Here is a 20388-nt window from a genome sequence, read left to right as displayed (position 1 = left end):
CATTCACAAAGGCGTCTCTTGATTGTAGACTTTGACAAAGATATGCCTCCAGAGTGTTCTTGACTTGGCTAGATGTTGTGAAGAGGTTTTTCTTCAACAAGGAAAGAATTCTGCATTCATCCACTTTAGATGGCTTCTGTGGTCTTCCAGGCCGTTTGGTGCTGCTGAGCTCACCAGTGCGTTCTTTCTTTTTAAGAATTTACCAAATTGTTGATTTGGCCAATCCTAAGGTTTCTGCTATCTCTCTGATAGTTCTGTTTTGTTGGGGGGGTTTTCAGCCTAATGATGGCTTCCTTCAGTTGCATCAACACCTCTATGGACAGCATATTGAGAGTTCCCATTAACAGCTACCAAATGAAAATTCAGCACTTGGAATCAATTTCAGACCTTTTTATCTCCTTAATTTTGTCATGGAATAACAAGGAAACAGGCCACACTTGGCCATCAAACTGCTTATCAGTCAATTGTCCAATTACTTTCATAAATATAAATATATAAATATCCCAGTCATGCTGAGCACAAGGCACATACACCAGAAAAACTGGAATGATATAGAAACAGTATAAGGTAGAACAGCCAATGAGGAGACACCTTCACAACATTTTCACATTTTATTTTTCTCCAAACAAGAGTAGTAGTTTAGATTGACATTTATTTACTTGGCAGACACTTTTGTACAAAGTGACCTAGAAATGGGGTGTAATACAATCCAAACACAGAGCTGTTAAAGAAGCCAGCAGTGATAAAAAAGTGCCAAGAGACAAAGGCTGTATTCATATCACAAGCTTTATTGCTCAGTTTCTCAATTTTTCTGTTGTGGTTCACATTTTATGTTTGTAAGGACTCTTTCACTTGCACAGTTTTTACTCTGCACTAAATGAACCAAACATGTTACATGTACATTTTATGTACCACATTTCACTCTGATTTGGACAAGGTAAAACTACTATTAGGAGTAAAAGCACCCTGAGTGTGAATAGACCTCTGTGCACTTGCATTTCAAAAACGCATAACATTACATGCATGATCCACATATATTGTAATTCACAAACAATCTTCAATAGTTGAATAAGTTGAAGGCAAATGAATGAATAAATAAATAAATAAATAAATAAATAAATAAAATGCCAGAAGCAGTTATATCTGTGCCCAGAGAAATGTGAGTGTGGGAGAGGGTCCAGATGAGAGGTATATAATGTACAGTACGTGCAATAAAGTGTGATATAAAAAAGAAAACAAATCGAAAGTGTCTCTAATCTGATTTGAAAAGTCACAATTAAGCAAAAAAAAAAAAAAAAAAAGAAGAAGATTTATACAACTTTATTCAAATCTGTAAAGTGAGCACATTAATTCTTGGTAATGAACATACCATTAAACTATATTTCTGAAATATTTACTAAGCATGAAATGAAATTTGGACTGATGTGATCATTTTGAATTAGAACACACAAATACAGAAGATGGAAACATTTGTTATGCTCTTATTTGAGTAGGCACAATATTTGAGTATTTGGAGGTGGTAGGGATTCCCCCTTTCCCTTACTTTCTTCCCTCTACACCAATCACATCCAAAGGTAACAATTCATCATGTAAGGAATAAAACATAATGGGGCATGTTGTTCTTGGAAAATAATCAATGGCGGGATAGTGTGAGATGTTCCCTGATACGAAGTGGCTACTGAAGTTGATTATTTTCCAACAGCAGCACATTGAAAAGTGTTTTGTTCCTCTTATACTACAACAATCTTACATTATTTACAATGATATCTTAGTAATGTTTATTACATCTATTAATAAACAACATGTCATACTTTTTAAAATCCATTTATAGTTACATTTAATGTTCTGGAACATCCATGAGACAAGCTAGTTCCTGTTTAGTTTCTGACTTATGTCATAGTCTCAGTATAGTTTATTTTTTCTGCCATGAAGTTAATCGACAAAAAAGAATGCAACTCGTCACGTTACGAAGAAAGCACAAATGCTCCGTTCTGAAAACTTAAACTAACCACTTAACCTCTGACTGTTACAAAGTGCTGACACTGGAGACTCCTTCCAAATATGCCTAATAAACCTTTCCTTACAGAAATCGCCACCACATCAACAATTACCCACATTTTTTATCTGTTTATGTGATGCATCGGCCATGCAGGTCCCTGTGTAAGTCGTTATTATAGAAACTGCTGTAAAGAAAATTAATCAACACTTTCTGACCAATCAGATTTAAGAATTTACTGGTGTGGAATAAATTCTTTTAAATACATAGAGTTAATTCATGTGTTCAGGAGTATTGCTTGTGGGTTGGGGGGGCGGGGGTAGTGATAATTCTAGGGGACCTACGGATGGAGGTGGTCCTTCAAAAAGTCTTATAGGATGTGAATTTAGAAAATGTAATATGATGTAATGTTCCAGTGCAGTGGTTAAAGTGCACCTATTATGGTTTTTCAAATATTACCTTTCATGGAGTATGTTATAGAACTGTTTGTGAATGTAAAAAGTCTGCAAAGCGCATGACAAACAGAGTTATTGACTCCCAAAAGAAGGGATCGATTCTGAAGAGCTGAAACGAGTCGTTAGTAATTCCAGACTTACTTCCTGTATTAACCTACTTAGGTTTGTAACAAGGGCGCACGGTGGTTTAGTGGTTCGCCTCACACCTCCAGGGTCGGGGGTTCTCCCCGTGCTGCGGGGGTTTCCTCCGGGTACTCCAGTTTCCTTGTCCAAAGACATGCATGGTAGGCTGATTGGTGTGTCTAAAGTGTCCGTAGTGTATGAATGGGTGTGTGAATGTGTATATGTGTTTGTGTGCCCTGCAATGGACTGGCACCCTGTCCAGGGTGTACCCTTGTGCCCGACGCTCCCTGGGATAGGCTCCAGGTTCCCCATGACCCTGAAAAGGAGTAAGCGGTAGAAGATGGATGGTTTTGTAACAAAAAGCCCCGCCTCTGGGCTTCATCGGCTGCTGGCTGACAGCGGTAGACCAATCTCAATAGACTGGGACATCTGATCAACCAGAGCAGAGTATGCTCTCTGAAAGGAGGAGTTTAGAATGAATCCTTTAGAACGTATCATTTAACGAGTCATTTGTGACACTGGGGGGAAAAATTAATGCTGCAGTTTAATTATGAGCACGTTAAAGTGTTTTTTGACCTTGGATGCATGTAAATCTATTGTATGAGACCTTTAAAACAAAATTAGACACGTTTCGAAACCATAATAGGTGCACTTTAAAGGTATGTTCACACGTACATCGATTTTATCACTGCTGTACTATGTCGCCAGTAGGCGTTCCTAATACTGTTTGCCATAGTAACATTTGTCAGTGGGTGGCGCAACTCACATTCCACCTCTGACAGCAAACCAGTTTTCTTACTGCTAAAATGAAACATTCTGGAGGGAGTGTTTGTATACCAAATTCACCAGTGAATATATGCATCAAATCCAAAAGATGAAGAAGAAGCAAGTTGTGCTCTTTGCCATTGCAGCTATCTATCTACAGCGAAAGCTCCAGACTGTCTGGGTCCCTGAAACAATTCGCAGACAGCATGGCAGATCACTGATCACGTGCGCTCTACTGTCCTCACTCCTATCGGAAGTCGCTGCAACATTTCGCTCCAAATTTGCAAAAAGTTGCCAGAAGCCGTCAGTTCTCGTTAAAAATTGAACGGCCTTTGTTGCTGCGAGTCGCTGTATGTCTGAATGTACCTTAAGACGCTGGACCTCTGATCAGAATGCCATGCGTTCAAATCCCAGTACGTCCTATAGCTCTATAGCTGTCACTGTTGGGCCCTTGAGCAAGGCCCTTAACCATCAACTGCTCAGCTGTAGAAATGGGTGTCTGCCAAATGCTATAAATGTAAATATGTGTGATATGATCAAATGTAATGTGAACCAGGGCAGTATTCTTTCGTTCCTAGCTGTTTATATTTATACATTTGATATTATTACAGGGATTGTTTGTCAGAAGTATCTCAGTGTGTCCACTAAACGGCGCCGCGCGTCGTCAAAGTGATGTTTAGTATGGCTTCTGCTCCACCCTCTGTCACACACACACACACACACACACACTCTCTCTCTCTCACACACACACACACACACACCACGCATACACAGTCAGTGTGCAACAGGTAGACCTGCTCCCTGAGATCCCCAGGGAGGGAGACTCGGGCTCGCTTCTACACACACTTTTTGAACTTCTTTTCACACACCCCGCAGCCCTGTCCTCACGCCTCACACACACTTCACCACTGAACAACTCTCCGACCGCGTGTTTACGGAGACTTTCCTCTGCGACACACGGCTTGTAGAAGGATCTCAGGCTTGTGCGCAGAACTTCCAACTGCTGGATTGTTTTTGTTTGTTTGTTTGTTTTGGGCCGGGGGTGGAAACTGTGAGCAGGTTTAATATGACGGCTGGAGGAACGTGTGGAGGACCGACTGCTCGGTTCGACGTGTAGGAATCGCACCTGATTGCGGACAGCGATTCATTCACTATTCTTTTTTTATTTTTTTACACCACAACCAGGACTAAACAAACCTTCGCTTGATCAAGGCGGAACAATCTGATACACAGTAACCGAATATTCCATTTCAGCAGTACGGAACCGCCGGTGTAACGGAGCGCGTGAAGCCCGAAGGGAAGTCACGCGTTCAGGTTCACGTTCTGCGTCCGTTTGCATGACGCAGCTTTGGAGAGTTGTCGGCTTCGGATAACCGAGTTATGATCAGGCCACCTGTTGAATTCGAAGTGAATGCACAACCGCCGAAATGTAACACCATCTAATGGAGATCTATGAGTGCATGATTAGGACGGAGAGATCCAAAGCTTTCTGGCTGCCTGAAATCTGGTGCCTGCTTTCACTGGACTGAGTAAAGCGTACTGGGAATTCTTATGACTGGAGAAGTTCGATGCACACGTTACGAGTCCTGCTTCCAGTCAGTGCTTTCACTGACACAGGATAGCCAGCACTAGTTAATGGCCATTTAATTAGCACTCATGTTCCAGCAGAAAGTGATGTCACATTTGATGCATATTATTTGTTCACTTTAACAATGATTACTGCTTTTCCAGAGCTCTTGCGAGAGCTGTCATTACTTAAGGATTTGCCTTTTCCATGCACATGTCTCGGGTCCGAAGCAGACTTGTTCTCGTGCTAATTGAAATCCTTCAGAAGTTCACGGAAATAGAGTTGCATCTCAAGTCCGGCCGTGTTGAGGCACCCAGACGGACCCTGGTGATTTTCTCAGTGTGCCAGTGGTTCTGAAACAGTGCGTTATGCGTGCCCGTGCCCCGAAGCTGCAGCTGGGTCAATGAGGCTCGCCGCACAGCGCCTGGCCGGGCTCTGGCCGTGGCTGATCACGGCTGCCCTGCAGGTGGCGCTGGGCCATGCGGGCCTGGAGGTGTCAGCGACCCGCGCCCTCATCAAGGTCACGCTGCTCAACCCCAAAGCCCCAGGGCCCATCACCCTGGAAGGGGTGTTTGCTGGAAGCAGCAGCGGATTCGCTGAGGGGAAACTCATGCAGGTAGGTGCAGAAGAGATGAAGATGTCAGAATTTTTTTTCTGTGTTTCACACATTGCTGCAAATGTAATTCATGCAGCATATTTCTTCTGGAATTCTGAACTTTCCCTCAACCTCGGTGCTTATGATGTATAAAAAAAATGACCTCATGTTTATGTTGCAGCTCTCATAGTGAGAAATACTGTAAGATCAGTCAATCACAGGCATCAGCCTGCCTGATATGTTGTGCTGCAACACCAATCAGAGTGATCTTGTTTGGACAAGATCGCTGTCTAAGCCACATTCGGTGCTCCATGTGTTGGCAGAAACCTCACAAGCAGGTGAACGAGGTGCCATATCCTAAACCACAAGCATCCCCCACACGCCTTTCAATCTTGGGCCAGCTCTTTTAATTATCACTGTCAATTTCCTCATTAACTATGAGCATGACAGAGGTGTTGACTCTATCACACCAAAGAGCCGATGACACATGTATCTTTTTCTTTTTTATCTCATAAGAGATCTTCCGGCTGGCTTGTTGACAAGAGCTCTGGTGTGAAGGCTGAGTGTGTCTTTATGTATGTGTGCCAGCTGCTCCATCCAGGTTTTGGTGGAGGTGAGAGATCTGTAGGCTTTTAAATACTTGGGCCTGTGCTCTTAGGCTATGCTTTCTAATTACTTCTCAGTCTATAAAAGAATGTCTGGGTGATGAAAATAGGAATTTCGAAATAACAAATCCTTTCTCTCATCTTTTAGGAAATTGCATTCAATCTGCGAATCGAGTGAATAACGTTTTTCCCCCTGAGTTTTTACAAGTGAAGTAGCAAGCTGCTGGGTTTTTTTTTTTCCCGCTTACTAGGCACAGCACAACTAACCAGATACCGGGGTCGTAATTGACAAGGAATCTGTACCTGTGATAAACCTGCTGCTATTTATTGAGAGAGAGAGAGAGAGAGAGAGAGAGAGAAACGTTGGCTTGTGTACAAATAGGAATGTGTGTAAGGATAACCCACTCATAAGTAAGATACTCTCTGATTGCACAAAGAGTGTGTTGTACTGTGTGAGATTCTCTTTGTTGCTGCGCCGGCCTGTCGCAACAGGTCCGTGTTGCAGGGGCGCTCCGGCTTTATGTTGCTTTCCTCGAGGGGATGGAGGCAGGGAGAAGAAAGGAATACATCATCCCTACTCTTCCGCACGGGACTCCATAGCCCCGCAACTTTCCTGCAACGAATGTGATACATTTATCATGGTGTGGTGTTATTTTGTCTTCAAATCTAGCAAGGTGTAAACAAACGTACTTGCGTAGCTGACTTATTTCAACTCATATATCACATATTATCATATTTGATAATATCAAGAAGGAAAGGCCAAGAAAGACAAATCACTTTCTCCAAGCATCAAGGTCTTTGTCTCTCTCTCTCTCAACCTCTATCTCTCTCTCTCTTTCTCTCTAGCTCTCTCGTGCTCTGTTTTTATCTCTGTTTTTCTTGCTCGCTCGTTCAAAGTTTTTTAGGTGTGTCTGCTGCCTTACTGTCCTCAGGCTACTCTGAATTCTACATGCTCATCCGTAGCAGAAGATGACAGCCAGTTTTCATAACCACCAGTAATTATACATCTAAGTCCGGCTTTGATCTCCTTAAGCGCGATTCCATCACAATCACCCTTAAGATGTTATTCTAGGCCTTAGTTCGTCTCTTAGGGACACAGATTCCTCTCCGTTTATCCAGTGGATAATAGTGTGAATGAGGGAGGGGGGGGGGAGAAAAAGATTGGACACGATGATAATGGAAGCGTTTCATTTAGTTGGGGGTGGTGCAACTTAGGACAGCTTCTGGTCTTGAATGGAATTAGATCATATATGTATTGTGTACTTTGCTTTGTGAAAGCAGGATATTAATAGTCGGGAGTTGTTTTTTTTATTGTTGTGAAGATTGAAAAACATGCTCGGGTTACAAGTACGACACGAAGCGAGTGTCGGCGTATTCCTCCAGGACGTCTCTCCATTTTGTTCATTTTAAAGTTTGGCTTTCCACAAGTACATTTAGGCTAGTCTTGCATTACTATCAGTGCTGGACTTGCTGATCGTCCTAAAGTCTAGTGGTTCTCAAAATGGGGGTCAGGGACCGTCATAGGTGCATGAAGCATAGCCAGTGGGTCCATGATTTTGTTCTTTTTAAAAAAAACATTTTGTAACAGTGTTGGAAATCACAAGCCACTGTTTATCAACCTGTTTTAATACGCATTTTCAACTTGTGTGAAATGATCAGCAAGTCAAAAATATGCCTAGATAGTGCAATAAAAAATGTACACTTCGCTGAGAATGAAAAGAAGATGCTGATTAAAACTAACGATAACATAGCAAGACACTGTATGGCGTCGTGCGTCTGTCTGGTCCCCTTTTAATTATGCCGTCCTGTTGGGCACTTTTCAGAACAGGGTGTACAACGATTTGCAAATTGTCGCGCCAACTTTTCAGAAATTTGCTGAGCATTTGGCTCAAAATATGAAAAAAAAAACCCTTAGTGCTCTTGGACTAGGCTTAATTGCAATCCATGTCAAATTTAACCCGCCAGCTATAACAATGCTGTCATTTTATAGCAATTATTTTGTCTTGATAGCTTGTAGAAACAAGAAGAATTTTGTAGAAAGTCTGGATTCTCACAAGAAATGAAGAGATCTTTTTTTAATCTGTTTTAAGAAAAGGAAGAGAGAGAGAGAGAGAGAGAAACAATAGAAACAGGGAAGATCAGGTGGGTGGGATTATTTAAACAGTTACAATGTGAGATTTTGTGCCTGTTGTGGAATTTGTTCAATAGTTAAAGGAACAGTTTTATATCTCTGAATCATTTTATATCACAATAAGTACATTTCAGTGAATTCTTTGAAGATCCATCGTTTTACGAGATTTGGCTACTGAGAGCATCACGAGAGAAAAACTACAAAGAAACTACAACAACAACAACAAGCAGTGGTTAAAACCTAGAAGTTCAGCCATCCGTGTTATGGATGTACTGGCAATGTGAGCCTAAGTAGTGTAGAGTCAACAATAACTTCTTTATGCCATAACTCATGCTCCAGTCATTCCTTCCATGCACTACGTTAAGGTCATTTTCGAGATATCAGCCGCTCTGCCAAGTGCTTTGCTGAGGGATTATGGCTCTTGCCGTGCCCCCTCTCCTCGTCCAATATCAGTATCTTGGGCTCTTTGGTCCTGCGCCCATACCTTTGAAAAGGCCAGATGCCTTGGCAGGCTCCACATCCGTCCCACTATAGTGAAGCAGGGCCATCGCAGTGCATTCTGGGATGCTTTGAACTTGAGGGGAAAGGCAGCTGTTGCTTAAGCATGGGCAGTGGAGGGGGGGATGATAAGAGGGCAAATTTGAGGTTTTGCCCACCGCACCTTTTGAAGTTAATCCCACTCTTGGCCCAATTAAAAGAAGCCAAGTCGTTCAAAAAAGGCTCACTTTCTCATCTGAGTTTCCTTTGGATTATTTTTCAACGCTGCTTTTTACTATTGGAGATTTTTTTTTCTTTTGTACAAGAAAGAGGTCACCCAGTCTTTTGTAATGGGGATAATTAGGTCTGCTCATGTGGACTAATCTAGGACCAGTTTTTCTTCAGCAATAGTGATGGTTAGCTTTGTTGAAAGCGGGAGAACTATTCTCAGATACTTTAATTTGCAGTGTAAATCTTGGCGACTTAGCCAACTCTTTCAACACTGTGGCTGCCTAAAGTTTAGTTTGATTGTCTGATTATAGTTTACATTTCTATCGCTCTCTCTCTCTCTTGCTCTCTCGCTCTCTCTCTCTCTGGAGGACATACCACTGTCTCTCCACTCGGGGGAGGTTGAGATATTGGATGCGTCAGGGCGAAGGCGAGATGAAAGCATCTCAAGTTAAAAACCGTGAGTCTGGATGATTAAAAAGGAGAGCAGTGTTTACTCGACACTTCCGATAGTGCTCCCCTCCCTTGATTCAGATGAGCTTCCTGTCTGTATTTCCCCCCTTGGAAACTGATAACAGGCATAACAGCCTCTCTGCCCCTCCCTGTCGCTCAGGGCCTGCTGAGGTTTTATGTTGAATGCTTTTCTGTTTTTATCAAACACACCAGCATAAGCAATAATCTTAAATGAAAAAGTCTCAACACCTTGGAAGTCTCACATCCGGTGCTTGGGCCCCTCATAGTGATGCGTTTGGATCTTTGTACAACTGAAGCATGGACTGTCCCAAGAGTTAGCAGGTAATTATTTACCCTCCCCAATTTACCCTCCTAATCCCATATAAAATATTTCAAAACATGTCCCAGACTGCAGGATATCAAACAGTCGCTCTTGGAAATCACTCATTGGAAGTCCAAGAGAGCTGTTTATCAAGCTTCCGACCAGTCAAATACCTTAAACGGACAAGCCACATACTGCAGATTCCTGCATCTGTCCTGCTTCCGTCCTGTGTGTTCGTCTTGGGGTTTTGAGTATGGTTACACACGTCGAGGGACCCTCTGCATCATGGGAATGAGCATGCAAAAGCTATCTGAATTTGAGTGATGGAAACAGGGTCGTGTGTTGCGGTTTGGACAGGGGAAACATGGCAAAGCTTTTAAGGTAGCCTCTTGTCTCTTGTTTAGTCATTAGAGAGACGGAGAAATGCCTAGTGTGTCGGTGGAGATGTTATGCAACATGTTCTGCTTCAGGTTTTAGGAAAACGGCCTCCAAGAAGGCTTCCATCATCCATCAACTCAGGGACATAGACAACAAACATGCTCACAACATGATTCTGTACACTGAATAGCAGCTATACAAAATACTGGACCTATGTCCAGACTCATAAATAGCAAGCCAAAGCTCTCTCTCTCCATCTCTCTCTCTCTTTCTCTCACACACACACACATTTGTTGATGTCAGGTTCCTTCCTGTCAGACCTGTAGTCCCTAGTGAAGACTGCTAGTACTTTGGTATGGGAAAAGCATTATTGCGTGCCTTCTCCTTGAACCAGACTTGTTTGTGTTTGCTTGATTGTGTGTGTAGTAGAGCTGGAAAATATGAAAAGATAGTAATATTATGATAATTTCTGAGATATTGCAGGTATAGTGATACGTTTTTCTAACATTATTTTAACAATACCTTTCATTGGTGTCTGATTTGATGTGAAAATTTTGTACTGAACCTTTAAAGTCTTTAATTTAAAATTTGGAGTTGTTATAATTCTTTCTCCTTTTCAGATTAAATTTGGGTTAATATTAAATAAAAGTATTGAAAAGTTTTTCATATAAAAAAAATAATGATGCAACACTAATGTTTTGCTGGCAGTTTGTTAGTAAATGTACAGTTCATACCATGATCAGGGGTGTTATAGTTTAAAATATTAAAATACACAAGCTGGTGTCGAAATGTAAAAATATGCACAAGCCGGTGGTAAAAATAATTTTTATGGAATTTTGCGCAGAAGTCTCTTTGCACATCCTTGTATACACCGTATAACAAGGAAACAAAATATCAAATTGTTTTTGTTTTCTTATGTTTGAGAACAAGGTTTTAATAAAAAATGATTTTGCTGTCAATATTTATCACTTTCTTTTGGTTAGTGAATGATGTTTTGGTTAGTTTTGTTCAACAATGCCATGTTCTTTTGTGCATTTAATAGCACAGAAAGTTAAAGGTAAAGTTAGGATACATACTAGGAGGGGCGGCAGAGGTAACAATATAACTAGATGATCAAACCATACAGGATATCGCCGAGTTTTTTTGTGATGCTCGATTTTGCTGCGGCTTTTTCAAAATGTGTGAGGTTTTTGTGCTTTTTTGCAGAAAACGACTTGAATTTAGGGGGCACAGTGGCTCAGTGGTTAGCATATTTGCTGTGCACTTTTGGGGTTGGGGTTTCGAATCCTGCCTTTGCCCTGTGTGCCCAGAGTTTGCATGTTCCCCCCTTGTTTCAGGGTTTTCCTCCTGGTACTCTGGTATCCTCCCCCTGATCAAAGACATGCGTTGTGTAAGCAGATTGGCATTTCCAAATTGTCCGTGGTGTGTGAATGTGTGTACGATTATGCCCTGTGGTGGGTTGGCACCCTGTCCAGGGTGTCCCCTACCTTGTACCTCGAGTTCCCTGGGATGGGCTCCAGTCTCCCCGGCAACCCTGTGTAGGATAAGCATTACAGAAAATGGATGGATGTTACTACTTGAACTCGTGAAATTGCACTTGCAAGAAATTGTTTTGCACGGCCGTTCACAGTGATGTTTGTTGGTAAATGAGAACTTTTAGCTCGTTCATGTTCGACAGACGTGATTCGAAGAGGGCTTTGACTGAATGTATGTTGTGATGACATCACATGATCTGCGCAAAATCTGCTGTACTCCGAAGTTTGCTTGATTTTGCGTTCATTTCTGCGATCGTGAAATCACGAAATGACTGGATGGTAACAGACAGAAATGCATTTTAATCAGTATTTTCAAAACTCAACTGTGATGTAACCATCCAATCATACACCGTAACTAACCGTGACACAGTAACAACCCTAATCATGATAGTTATTATGTGTCAGTGTGATATGATACTATATTTCTGTTATATCTCCCACTCCTAATGCATCATTTAGTCTGTTTGATTAGAGCAAATATTTCCACTCAAAACACCCTCCAACATTTTCCCCCTGATTTCCATCCCTTGTTCATTTTTGCCAAACTGCTTGTTTTCAAAAACGGCTACACTGCACATTATAGCGCGACGTATTTTGATTTCAATATGCCTTCCAATTTATTAAAAACCTTTTCCTGAACCCTTTGGTTTAGGATGGTATGCCTTGGTTAAAGACTGGCCTTCATTATTTTGACCAAAATGACTATGTTTGTCGGATCATGCGACTGACGTGCTTGATCAAAACAGCCACAGAAGCTCATTTGGGATGTCTGAGATGGTTTCAGTACGCTATAAATCTTATGACCTTTATAATCGATCAGCTCTGATGTTGTTAAAGGTTTCACATTGCAGCTTTGTGTAATATCAAACAGCACAGGCTAGTACTGAAATAATAGTTAACGTACAATATATTGTGCAGCACAGAGAGGCAGATCCACACCTGTTCCCATAGGGATGATGGGAAGCAGGCCATCTGTTACCTGCCTATTAGCGTCACCGTGCCCAGGTGGAGCAAGCACAGACCTCAATACAAAACAGTCACTAAATGCTAACTTGGCTTCCCACAACAAGTACTGACTAGTCATTAGCATGGGCTTGGCATTGAATCTAAGAATAATCAGAGCTCACCAGTGGGTCAGTGGTCCTTTCATTTAGAGAATGATTCCCATTAGCGTAATTTTATCCAGTAAACAGTCCAGACACAAAACCACCAACAGAATCGGTGCGAATGTTTTGTTTTATTATTTTGTAAGCCAGCTAACAGATTAGATTAGTGTTTATGCCTAAATATCATACTAGCAACGTGCCGTGTTCATGGCTTATAGGAACTAGCATATGTTTGGCTTTGGTGTGGAGTTTAAAAGATCTTTAATATTGTCCAAGAGGAGTTGTTTGGATAGTGCTTCATTTATTTTAAACATAAACGTAGGCTATGGTTACTGAAAAACACACGAAAGTGTGACATTTGAATGAAATTCTTGCACAAAATGAACCAACTCTGCTGAAAAAACCCCCAATAGAAACCCTCATAGAATTTGTTGTGGTTTTAATGCAAACTGTAATGGTCCATGTGGGTCTCTACTGGTAATTTGTTGCCTTTTATTGGTGACATGTTTTATCTAGTGGATATTATTAAAGACCTATGACGTAATGGAAACCATTTAGTAATGGTTTTAATGGTTAACAGCTGATGGTTTGTAACGGTATTTGTAGTGGAAACTACAAATAGAAAATCATTAGAATTTCTGTGATGGTTTCTATTGTTTTTTTCAGCGGGGGATCTCTGAATGATCTGTTTATATTTAGCATAGCATACATAAAAGAAACTCAAAAGACTGCTTAAATGATGCTTGTGTTTCTTGTTCTGACTTTTTGCTTATTATTGCTGCCATGTTGAAACTTTGGAGCGCTTGAGAAATACAAAAGGACTGTGAGGATTTTAGAAAGCTGTTCAAATGGACTTTTCTGACTTCTGAAAGTCTGAAACATTGCAGTTCCCACTTTTTCATGAATGCAGCACAAGAATGGGTAGCTAATCTTTGCTAACATTAGCTAAATTGAGCTGCAGTACTCTGTAACATGATCAAGAAATAAAATAAAACAACTTAGCCAAAAACGCCAAGCCACTAAGCAGTAATGTTGACCATTGCATTTGGAAAGTCACATTATGAAAGAAAACAGTTTCCTACAATATAATTGTAGCTAATCAAAAATTAGCAAGCTATTAAACACCAAGAAAGGTAGCTTAGCTAATGGACTAGGATACTGTTTAATTGATATTAGGAATAAAATACTCCAGGCCATGCTGGAAAATAATCAGTGACAGTGTGGTGTGGTACCATTACCACCCTAAAGTGGAGTCATGTCTCAGCATGTTTGCCAATGGTTTCTTCTTCTTCTTTTTTCATTAATTAAAGCGTAGTCCATGACACTTTTCATCAATATATAGTTACGTTTAATGAAACAGCCGCAAAACAACTTTTCCTATTAGCACTTACAATATAGCAGATATAACCTGTCATTCCATCACCAACCTCTCTTTTTAATAAGCTAATAAGACAAAAAAAAAATGCAGAAAGACTTTTTACTGTTTCTGTGCTGATACTGGAGACTCCTTCCATAAATGTCTTGCATAAACGTCTTCATACAGAAAACTTCACCATATCAATGATTGTACATTTTTATTTAACAGCACATCTTTAAGAATTGTTTATTAGTAATCCATTGTATTATTATTAGTCCACTATATAAATCCCTGTGAATTACCTGTTACTATAGATAACATATTAGAATAAGTAAATTAATGTAAACATGTGATCTGAATTACAGTCGGCACTTCTGTCAGAGCTGCTGTTTTATATATACTACGTAATATCTCTTCTGAACTAACTGACATTATGTAGATAGATCGTCACACCCTAGTCTCAGTATGGTTATTTTCAGCACCACATAATATACCAAAACCAAATGTCATACTCCTCCCTTAATAAATACCACACATGTAAATGCTAGTTAGTTGTGAAGGCCTATTAGCATGTGATTAATGGTTTTGCTTTTTTTTTTTGACGTACCAAGCCCATTATTCAAAGAAATTTCTCATACTTGAGTGTTTACAGGATTCTGAATGCTTGCACTGTTGGGTGTTCAATATGAATAATCGCAGTTAACTCCACTTAAAAGCTGTCTGGCATTTAAAGGGGAATTATATGTTCTTGCCTGAAGCGAGGAAGCATTTTGTCAAAGGCTTGGCTGCTGAAGTAGCTGTGTACTCAGGGACACCAGTTTAGGTGTGATTGAGGTATTCTCAAAAACAAAAAATGAAGTATCAAAAGTAAAAGTGAAAAAGTATAAACTAATCCTGAAAAGCTAATGTAAGTATGTTTATGTATGCTGGGGGAGAACAGTATAAAAAGTAACGGTGCATTAACCATACTGTGCGTTTCTTTAAAGCTGAAGTAGACGTGGCCTAAACCAGGAGGTTATTATTTTATTTTATTTTATTTTATTGGGAAAACACTTGAAAACACTGTTAAAAAGCCAGAGGTAGAAATGCCAGCACTACCAGCATGGTCTAAGGCTACACCCACATTAGTCCAGATAAATGTGACAACGCAGCTTTTTCTCTACGCTTTGGCCTTCTATCCACACAGAGACGGTGTTTTTCAGTCCATTTCAAAAAAGCTTGATTTTGCTGCGGCATTTTTCAAAATTTGCGATGCGATTTGCGGAGTTTTTTTGTGCTTTTTGCGGAAAAGTACTTGAGTTTGCCGAAATCGCAATTGCACAAAATTGTCATGCGTGGTCTTCGCACTTGTGGTCTTGGCCACTTGACAGCGTGTGTACGCGACAGGAAGTAAGTACACAAGACTGTCCCAGGTCTTAAAAAAATGTCCAAGCATAGTGTTGTTTGTTCGTTGCGTCACCATGTTCTGCAATTGTAAGTACTTAAAAGAATAATAACAGCGACGAGAACCGCTGCCGCAACCTGGACCAACATTTTTGCACTTGCTAAGTGTGTCCCATCGGGTAATGAAGTTCTGCACACACTTGCGGTCTTCATTCCCACTTGAACACTTGGGCCAAATACAGGAAATACGTCATGTAAGTAGACAAGTGGTCAAGTGCAAAGACCGCAAGTGTGGGTATTTGGACAGGCCCATTCAAAAACAATGATGTATTATTAGCCTTGTGACACAGTCATGTGACCCATTCAACTCAAAACAAACAAGATGGTGGACGATATTGTACTGTAGTTAGTTGTTGTGCCTGCTATCCAGTTTGATAGTTGTTAAAGATTATTGTCAATTTGTACAACCTTCAGATTCCATTTTTAAATAAACGCCTGATGGAAATGACACAGGCCAAAGCTTCTTATGTTTTTACGCATGTGTAGTATAGGGATGTAAGCGTTTTTAAATGTGGACGAGCAATTTTTGGAAAATGTTTGAAAACACCAGTGTAGACGGAGAACGTTTTAAAATGAAAATGCATTTCAGCTCTGTCCGGAAAACAAACTGACTAGTAGCTTAACTTGAACCACCACGACCCTGACCAGGCAGTTACTAAGGACCATCACATGTTTATTTTAAAGAACCTGGTCTTTATTTGAGCTTTGTATCCAACTTGCCTGCGTGAAAGTTAAAACCTCTTGCTTGTGCAAATTTTTGTTTTTTGTTTTCATCCTGAGGTATCCCAGTCCTGATGCACACCTCTAATCTCAACCAAATGCCTTTTTCAGCTTTATTAACAAACAAACAAACAAAAAAAAAGAATATAATGTATATAACCATATTTGGTTATATCCCTAAAACTGAAAAATGAAAGCTAGGTAAGAATGTGGTTACTACTACCATTTTTTATTTTTTTAAAAAGATGTTTTAATCGCACTTTGGATGAGCTATAAAAGCTCTAGGATCAAGGTGTAAAGTGTATTTGAGTGATATACAGCATAAATACAACAGGTAACACCAATACCCCCCACCCCCACCCCCCCCCACCCCCAATCTTTTAACTCAAACAATGGTCTCTTATCAAAAAGTTATAAAGCCTGAGTATGCGTCGGCCATGATTACGTCATTCTGAACATGTAGTTCCTAACACCAGGGCGGATCCATCAATCGTAATTCACACATCCCCTCCAGACACCATGCAGAAAAACAGAGCGGCAGTAGGTCTCAAATCCATATGACAACCAAAATAAAGATGACGTGCCAGTTAAAAGGTGTGTCCTTGTTGATGTGGTTTGGAGTGATTTATATGGGTCTTTTATTAGGATATTAAGAACATTATATAATTGTTTGGATTTTTTTTTTTTACATTTTCTTCCCAGTTTTTGGTCCCCTGCCCATTGCCACCCACCATCCAGCTCTCCAACAGTGGAGTGTGAAGGCTGACATTTGTTTCCTTCAAAATACATGACCTGTATCTGCTGCTTATGTTGCGTTACAGGGCTGTGCAACACACTCAGAGGAAAGGGCTGTCTGCCCTCTTCTGCAGAGTGGGCTGCAAAACCACAGCTCTGAAACACTTATATTTCTGCTAAACATGAACGCTTGGCTAGTAAACACGGATGTCTCGTGATTCTTCCGTCTCATGACTTCTTGTATCACATGATTCACTGAATGAATCCATGACGTTAGCAATTTTATGGTAATGTAAATATCCCCATGTAGTCACTTTTCTGGCAAGCCATCACACCCTATAGTATTTGCAGCTGTTTTTTAAGGCCGCAACGTACAGAGTTTTGCCGAGTACATCCTTTTCCCACAGAATTCACGGAAATGCTCCTTATCAAGTGGGATTCTTTTATCACATAGATCTGGCGACTTGGGAAACTAACAGAGAAATTCAACACATTAAACAGGACTTTTGTGAAATGGCTAATTTTCCAGATGTTGTATTAACCACAGGTGGCGACAATACACTTAATATACACTTTAATTGTACACTTTTACACTATACATACAGTAGTAGTTACCTTAATCTGTACACTCTCTGGGGTTTTGGGGGTTTTATTTCCCATTAAAGCCAATTAGTAAAATGTCTAATGGAATATTATCTGTATTAATTCCCTCCACATGATTTACTTGCTCTGACAAGAGAGTCTTCATTTATTAACGCATTATCTTCATTACTGAACTTGCATTTCCTTTTTCTGACAGCTGTGTAATTGAACATTTCTACCACTTTTAAACTGTAATTGTTGCTTCATTTTCATTTCAGATGCAGAAGCTCATTTTTTATATCTGTATTTCTGCCCATGTAAAATCATGATAGAAAAAGCACTGATATTAGGGGTTTTTTTTAAATGATTTTCTTTCCCATAATAATATAGTTATTATATACTTTAAAAAAAAATCATCAGATTATAAAACATTTCTTTTCATTTCACTGTAATTACTGAATAATTCATAGTAGTTCTTCATAACAACCTTAAACACTTGAACATATATAATATATATTTTTTTAAGTCAAGCAACACTTAACAAAGAGTTTCCAAAGGTAGGATGAAGAACGTGTATGAAATGCAAGTTATAACCCACACGTTTAGAGATAAAATATAAGCGATAAACCACATCATTTCTACTGGCAATAATAATAGAATAATATTAACGTATAATAAATAATAATAATGTGTAATAAAACAATTTATACAACAATGCTGTCGAATTCTCAAATCTGAAGGTGTTAATGAATGAATTTTGAACAGGATGATCGGTGTAATTTGTTATTATTTTGTTTAAAGATCTCATTTTTTCCCCATTTATACTTCCCTTCAGAAGCTGCATAAGCTATTTCTCAGAAGGCAAAAGTTTACACCCCTACTGGTTACACTGGTTATTCATGTGTCCTGTTACCTTCTTGAGCATCAGTGAATGTTTGCACCTTTTGTAATAGTTGTGTACGAGTCCCTCAGTTGTCCTCAGTGTGAAAAGATGGATCTCAACATCACATAGCTGTTGCTAAGGGGTCACTGCTCAGGATAAACTCATGAACAACTCTCAATCAAGCGTGTGTAAACTTTTGAACTGGTGCATTGGTGTAAATTCAGTTATTATTGTGTCTTGTGGACTATATGTAAACATCTGTTATGTGAAATAACTTATTCAGGGAAGAACTAAATAAAAAACAAAATGCAATTTTTTTATGATCCTCTTTATTTTTATTTTTATTTTAAATTATTATTTCACAGATTCTGCAAGGTGTATATAAACCTCTGGCCTTAACTGTAAGTTAAATAATAAATGAATTAAGAAAATGTGTTTTCAAAGAGCAGATGTTTATTTAATATTTATGGAAGGAGTCTCCAGTGTCAGTAGCAATCCTTTGTAAAGAAGTCGGTAAGTGACTCTTCAGAACAGAGGATAATTTTCCAATAAATATATTATTCCTTACATATTGTAGAAATGGTCGTCAGCACAGTTTAAGTAATCTGCAATCGAGAAGTGCTTAAAGAGTTTGGTATTTTCAGTCTGGTGTATGGATGTGGGAATTATGGCCAGCATGACTGTAGGCTTATTTGTTTAATCTAATTTTGTGTGTCTTGGGAATGGGGTCTGCATTTATGGCTAATGAGCTCATAATTAAGATCACACAAACTGATCCTGCTGTCCCAAATCCTTCATGTCAATGAATGGCATTATGTCCCATCGTAACCTCATTTCAACCTCGGTTTAACCCAGGTCAGTTGAGGAGCACCACGTTTACCCGAATTTTGTGCGTAGGCATGTGCGTGTGTGAGTACACGCGTGCTCCCTTGTTTATGCGTGAGGGCGTGTGTGTGAGGTTGGCCGTCGCTGTGATCATTACTAAACTCCATTAAGCGAGATCAAAGCGGCTCAGATGTTCCGTAACAAAAGCTATATTGTAAACGGAGACAGTCAGGGCGACAGAACATGCTTTATGTCTCTACAGTCACATGGTTTTTCCCTCACACTCACACACACACACACACACACACACACACACACACAGAGCAGGGCCAACACACTGTCCTGCTCCTGACCTGTCTGCTTCAGCGGTCCTTTCCCTCCGTCTCAGCCTCTCTACATGCCAGGCTCTTTCTTTGCAAATTCAGAGGTATCAGGCGCCTGTGAAAAAGAGAGGATAAAAAAAAGGCAGAGTTTGTCCAAACAGTTTTCTTTGCTGCAGATTAGTAACCATGGCAGTTCCTTTGCTTACGTTTAAACAAACGGCTTTGCTTTCAACCGCACGGTTTTCGTGAGCCTGATGGCAAACTCCAAACATTTTTTTTTCTTGCAAGTTCAAATAGGCTTTCTCTGGTTTTCTCCTCTACACCATGTGAGAGCTCACCGTTCCACATTTCACCTGGAGAACCTTTCTCAGATTCTACCTCTGCTGCTCCATGTGGCGAGGGGGCAGTCTTTTTTGTCAGGGTTGCGAAAATATGTGTGGATTATTTTGGTTTCCCGTTACTGACTTTGCGAGTTCGGTGACTAAGTGGCGTGTTATTTTACTCAATGGGTTGAGAAAACATCACACGTGCAGTAGTTTTCCTTCGTTTGCCTTCTCGTTTACACCTGGGGCACTGGGAGTTTTAGATTGAGTTGATTTTCGTACTGATTTGCAAAAATAGAAGTGGATTTCCACATTGAAATTGTATTGTCAGTATGTAAATAAGTCACTCTGAGTCTTTTTGTGGTCTTTTTTCATGTTTAAAATTTTAAGGCTGAAAACAAAGGGTAGTGTGAGACATGGAACTGTATGGAAATTTCATATCAGGATTATCATGACCAAAA

General features: G+C 40.0%; 1 protein-coding gene across 2 annotated transcripts in view; it reads left to right on the top strand.

Moving 5' to 3' along the window:
- The first annotated feature begins 4019 nt into the window (after positions 1-4019).
- Positions 4020-20388, top strand: part of LOC128603925 (E3 ubiquitin-protein ligase RNF43) — a 114910-nt gene continuing 98541 nt past the window's right edge. For both annotated transcript variants that reach the window (XM_053618709.1, XM_053618708.1), the window contains exon 1: positions 4020-5522. In XM_053618709.1, the coding sequence (XP_053474684.1) occupies positions 5310-5522 (213 nt within the window). In that variant the 5' untranslated portion in view covers positions 4020-5309. The remainder of the gene's footprint in view (positions 5523-20388) is intronic.

The sequence above is a fragment of the Ictalurus furcatus genome, chromosome 28, assembly GCF_023375685.1.
Source record: "Ictalurus furcatus strain D&B chromosome 28, Billie_1.0, whole genome shotgun sequence".
NCBI lineage: Eukaryota > Metazoa > Chordata > Actinopteri > Siluriformes > Ictaluridae > Ictalurus > Ictalurus furcatus.
The sequence above is the reverse complement of the archived record's forward strand: the minus strand, read 5'-3'. Positions and strand labels throughout refer to the sequence as shown.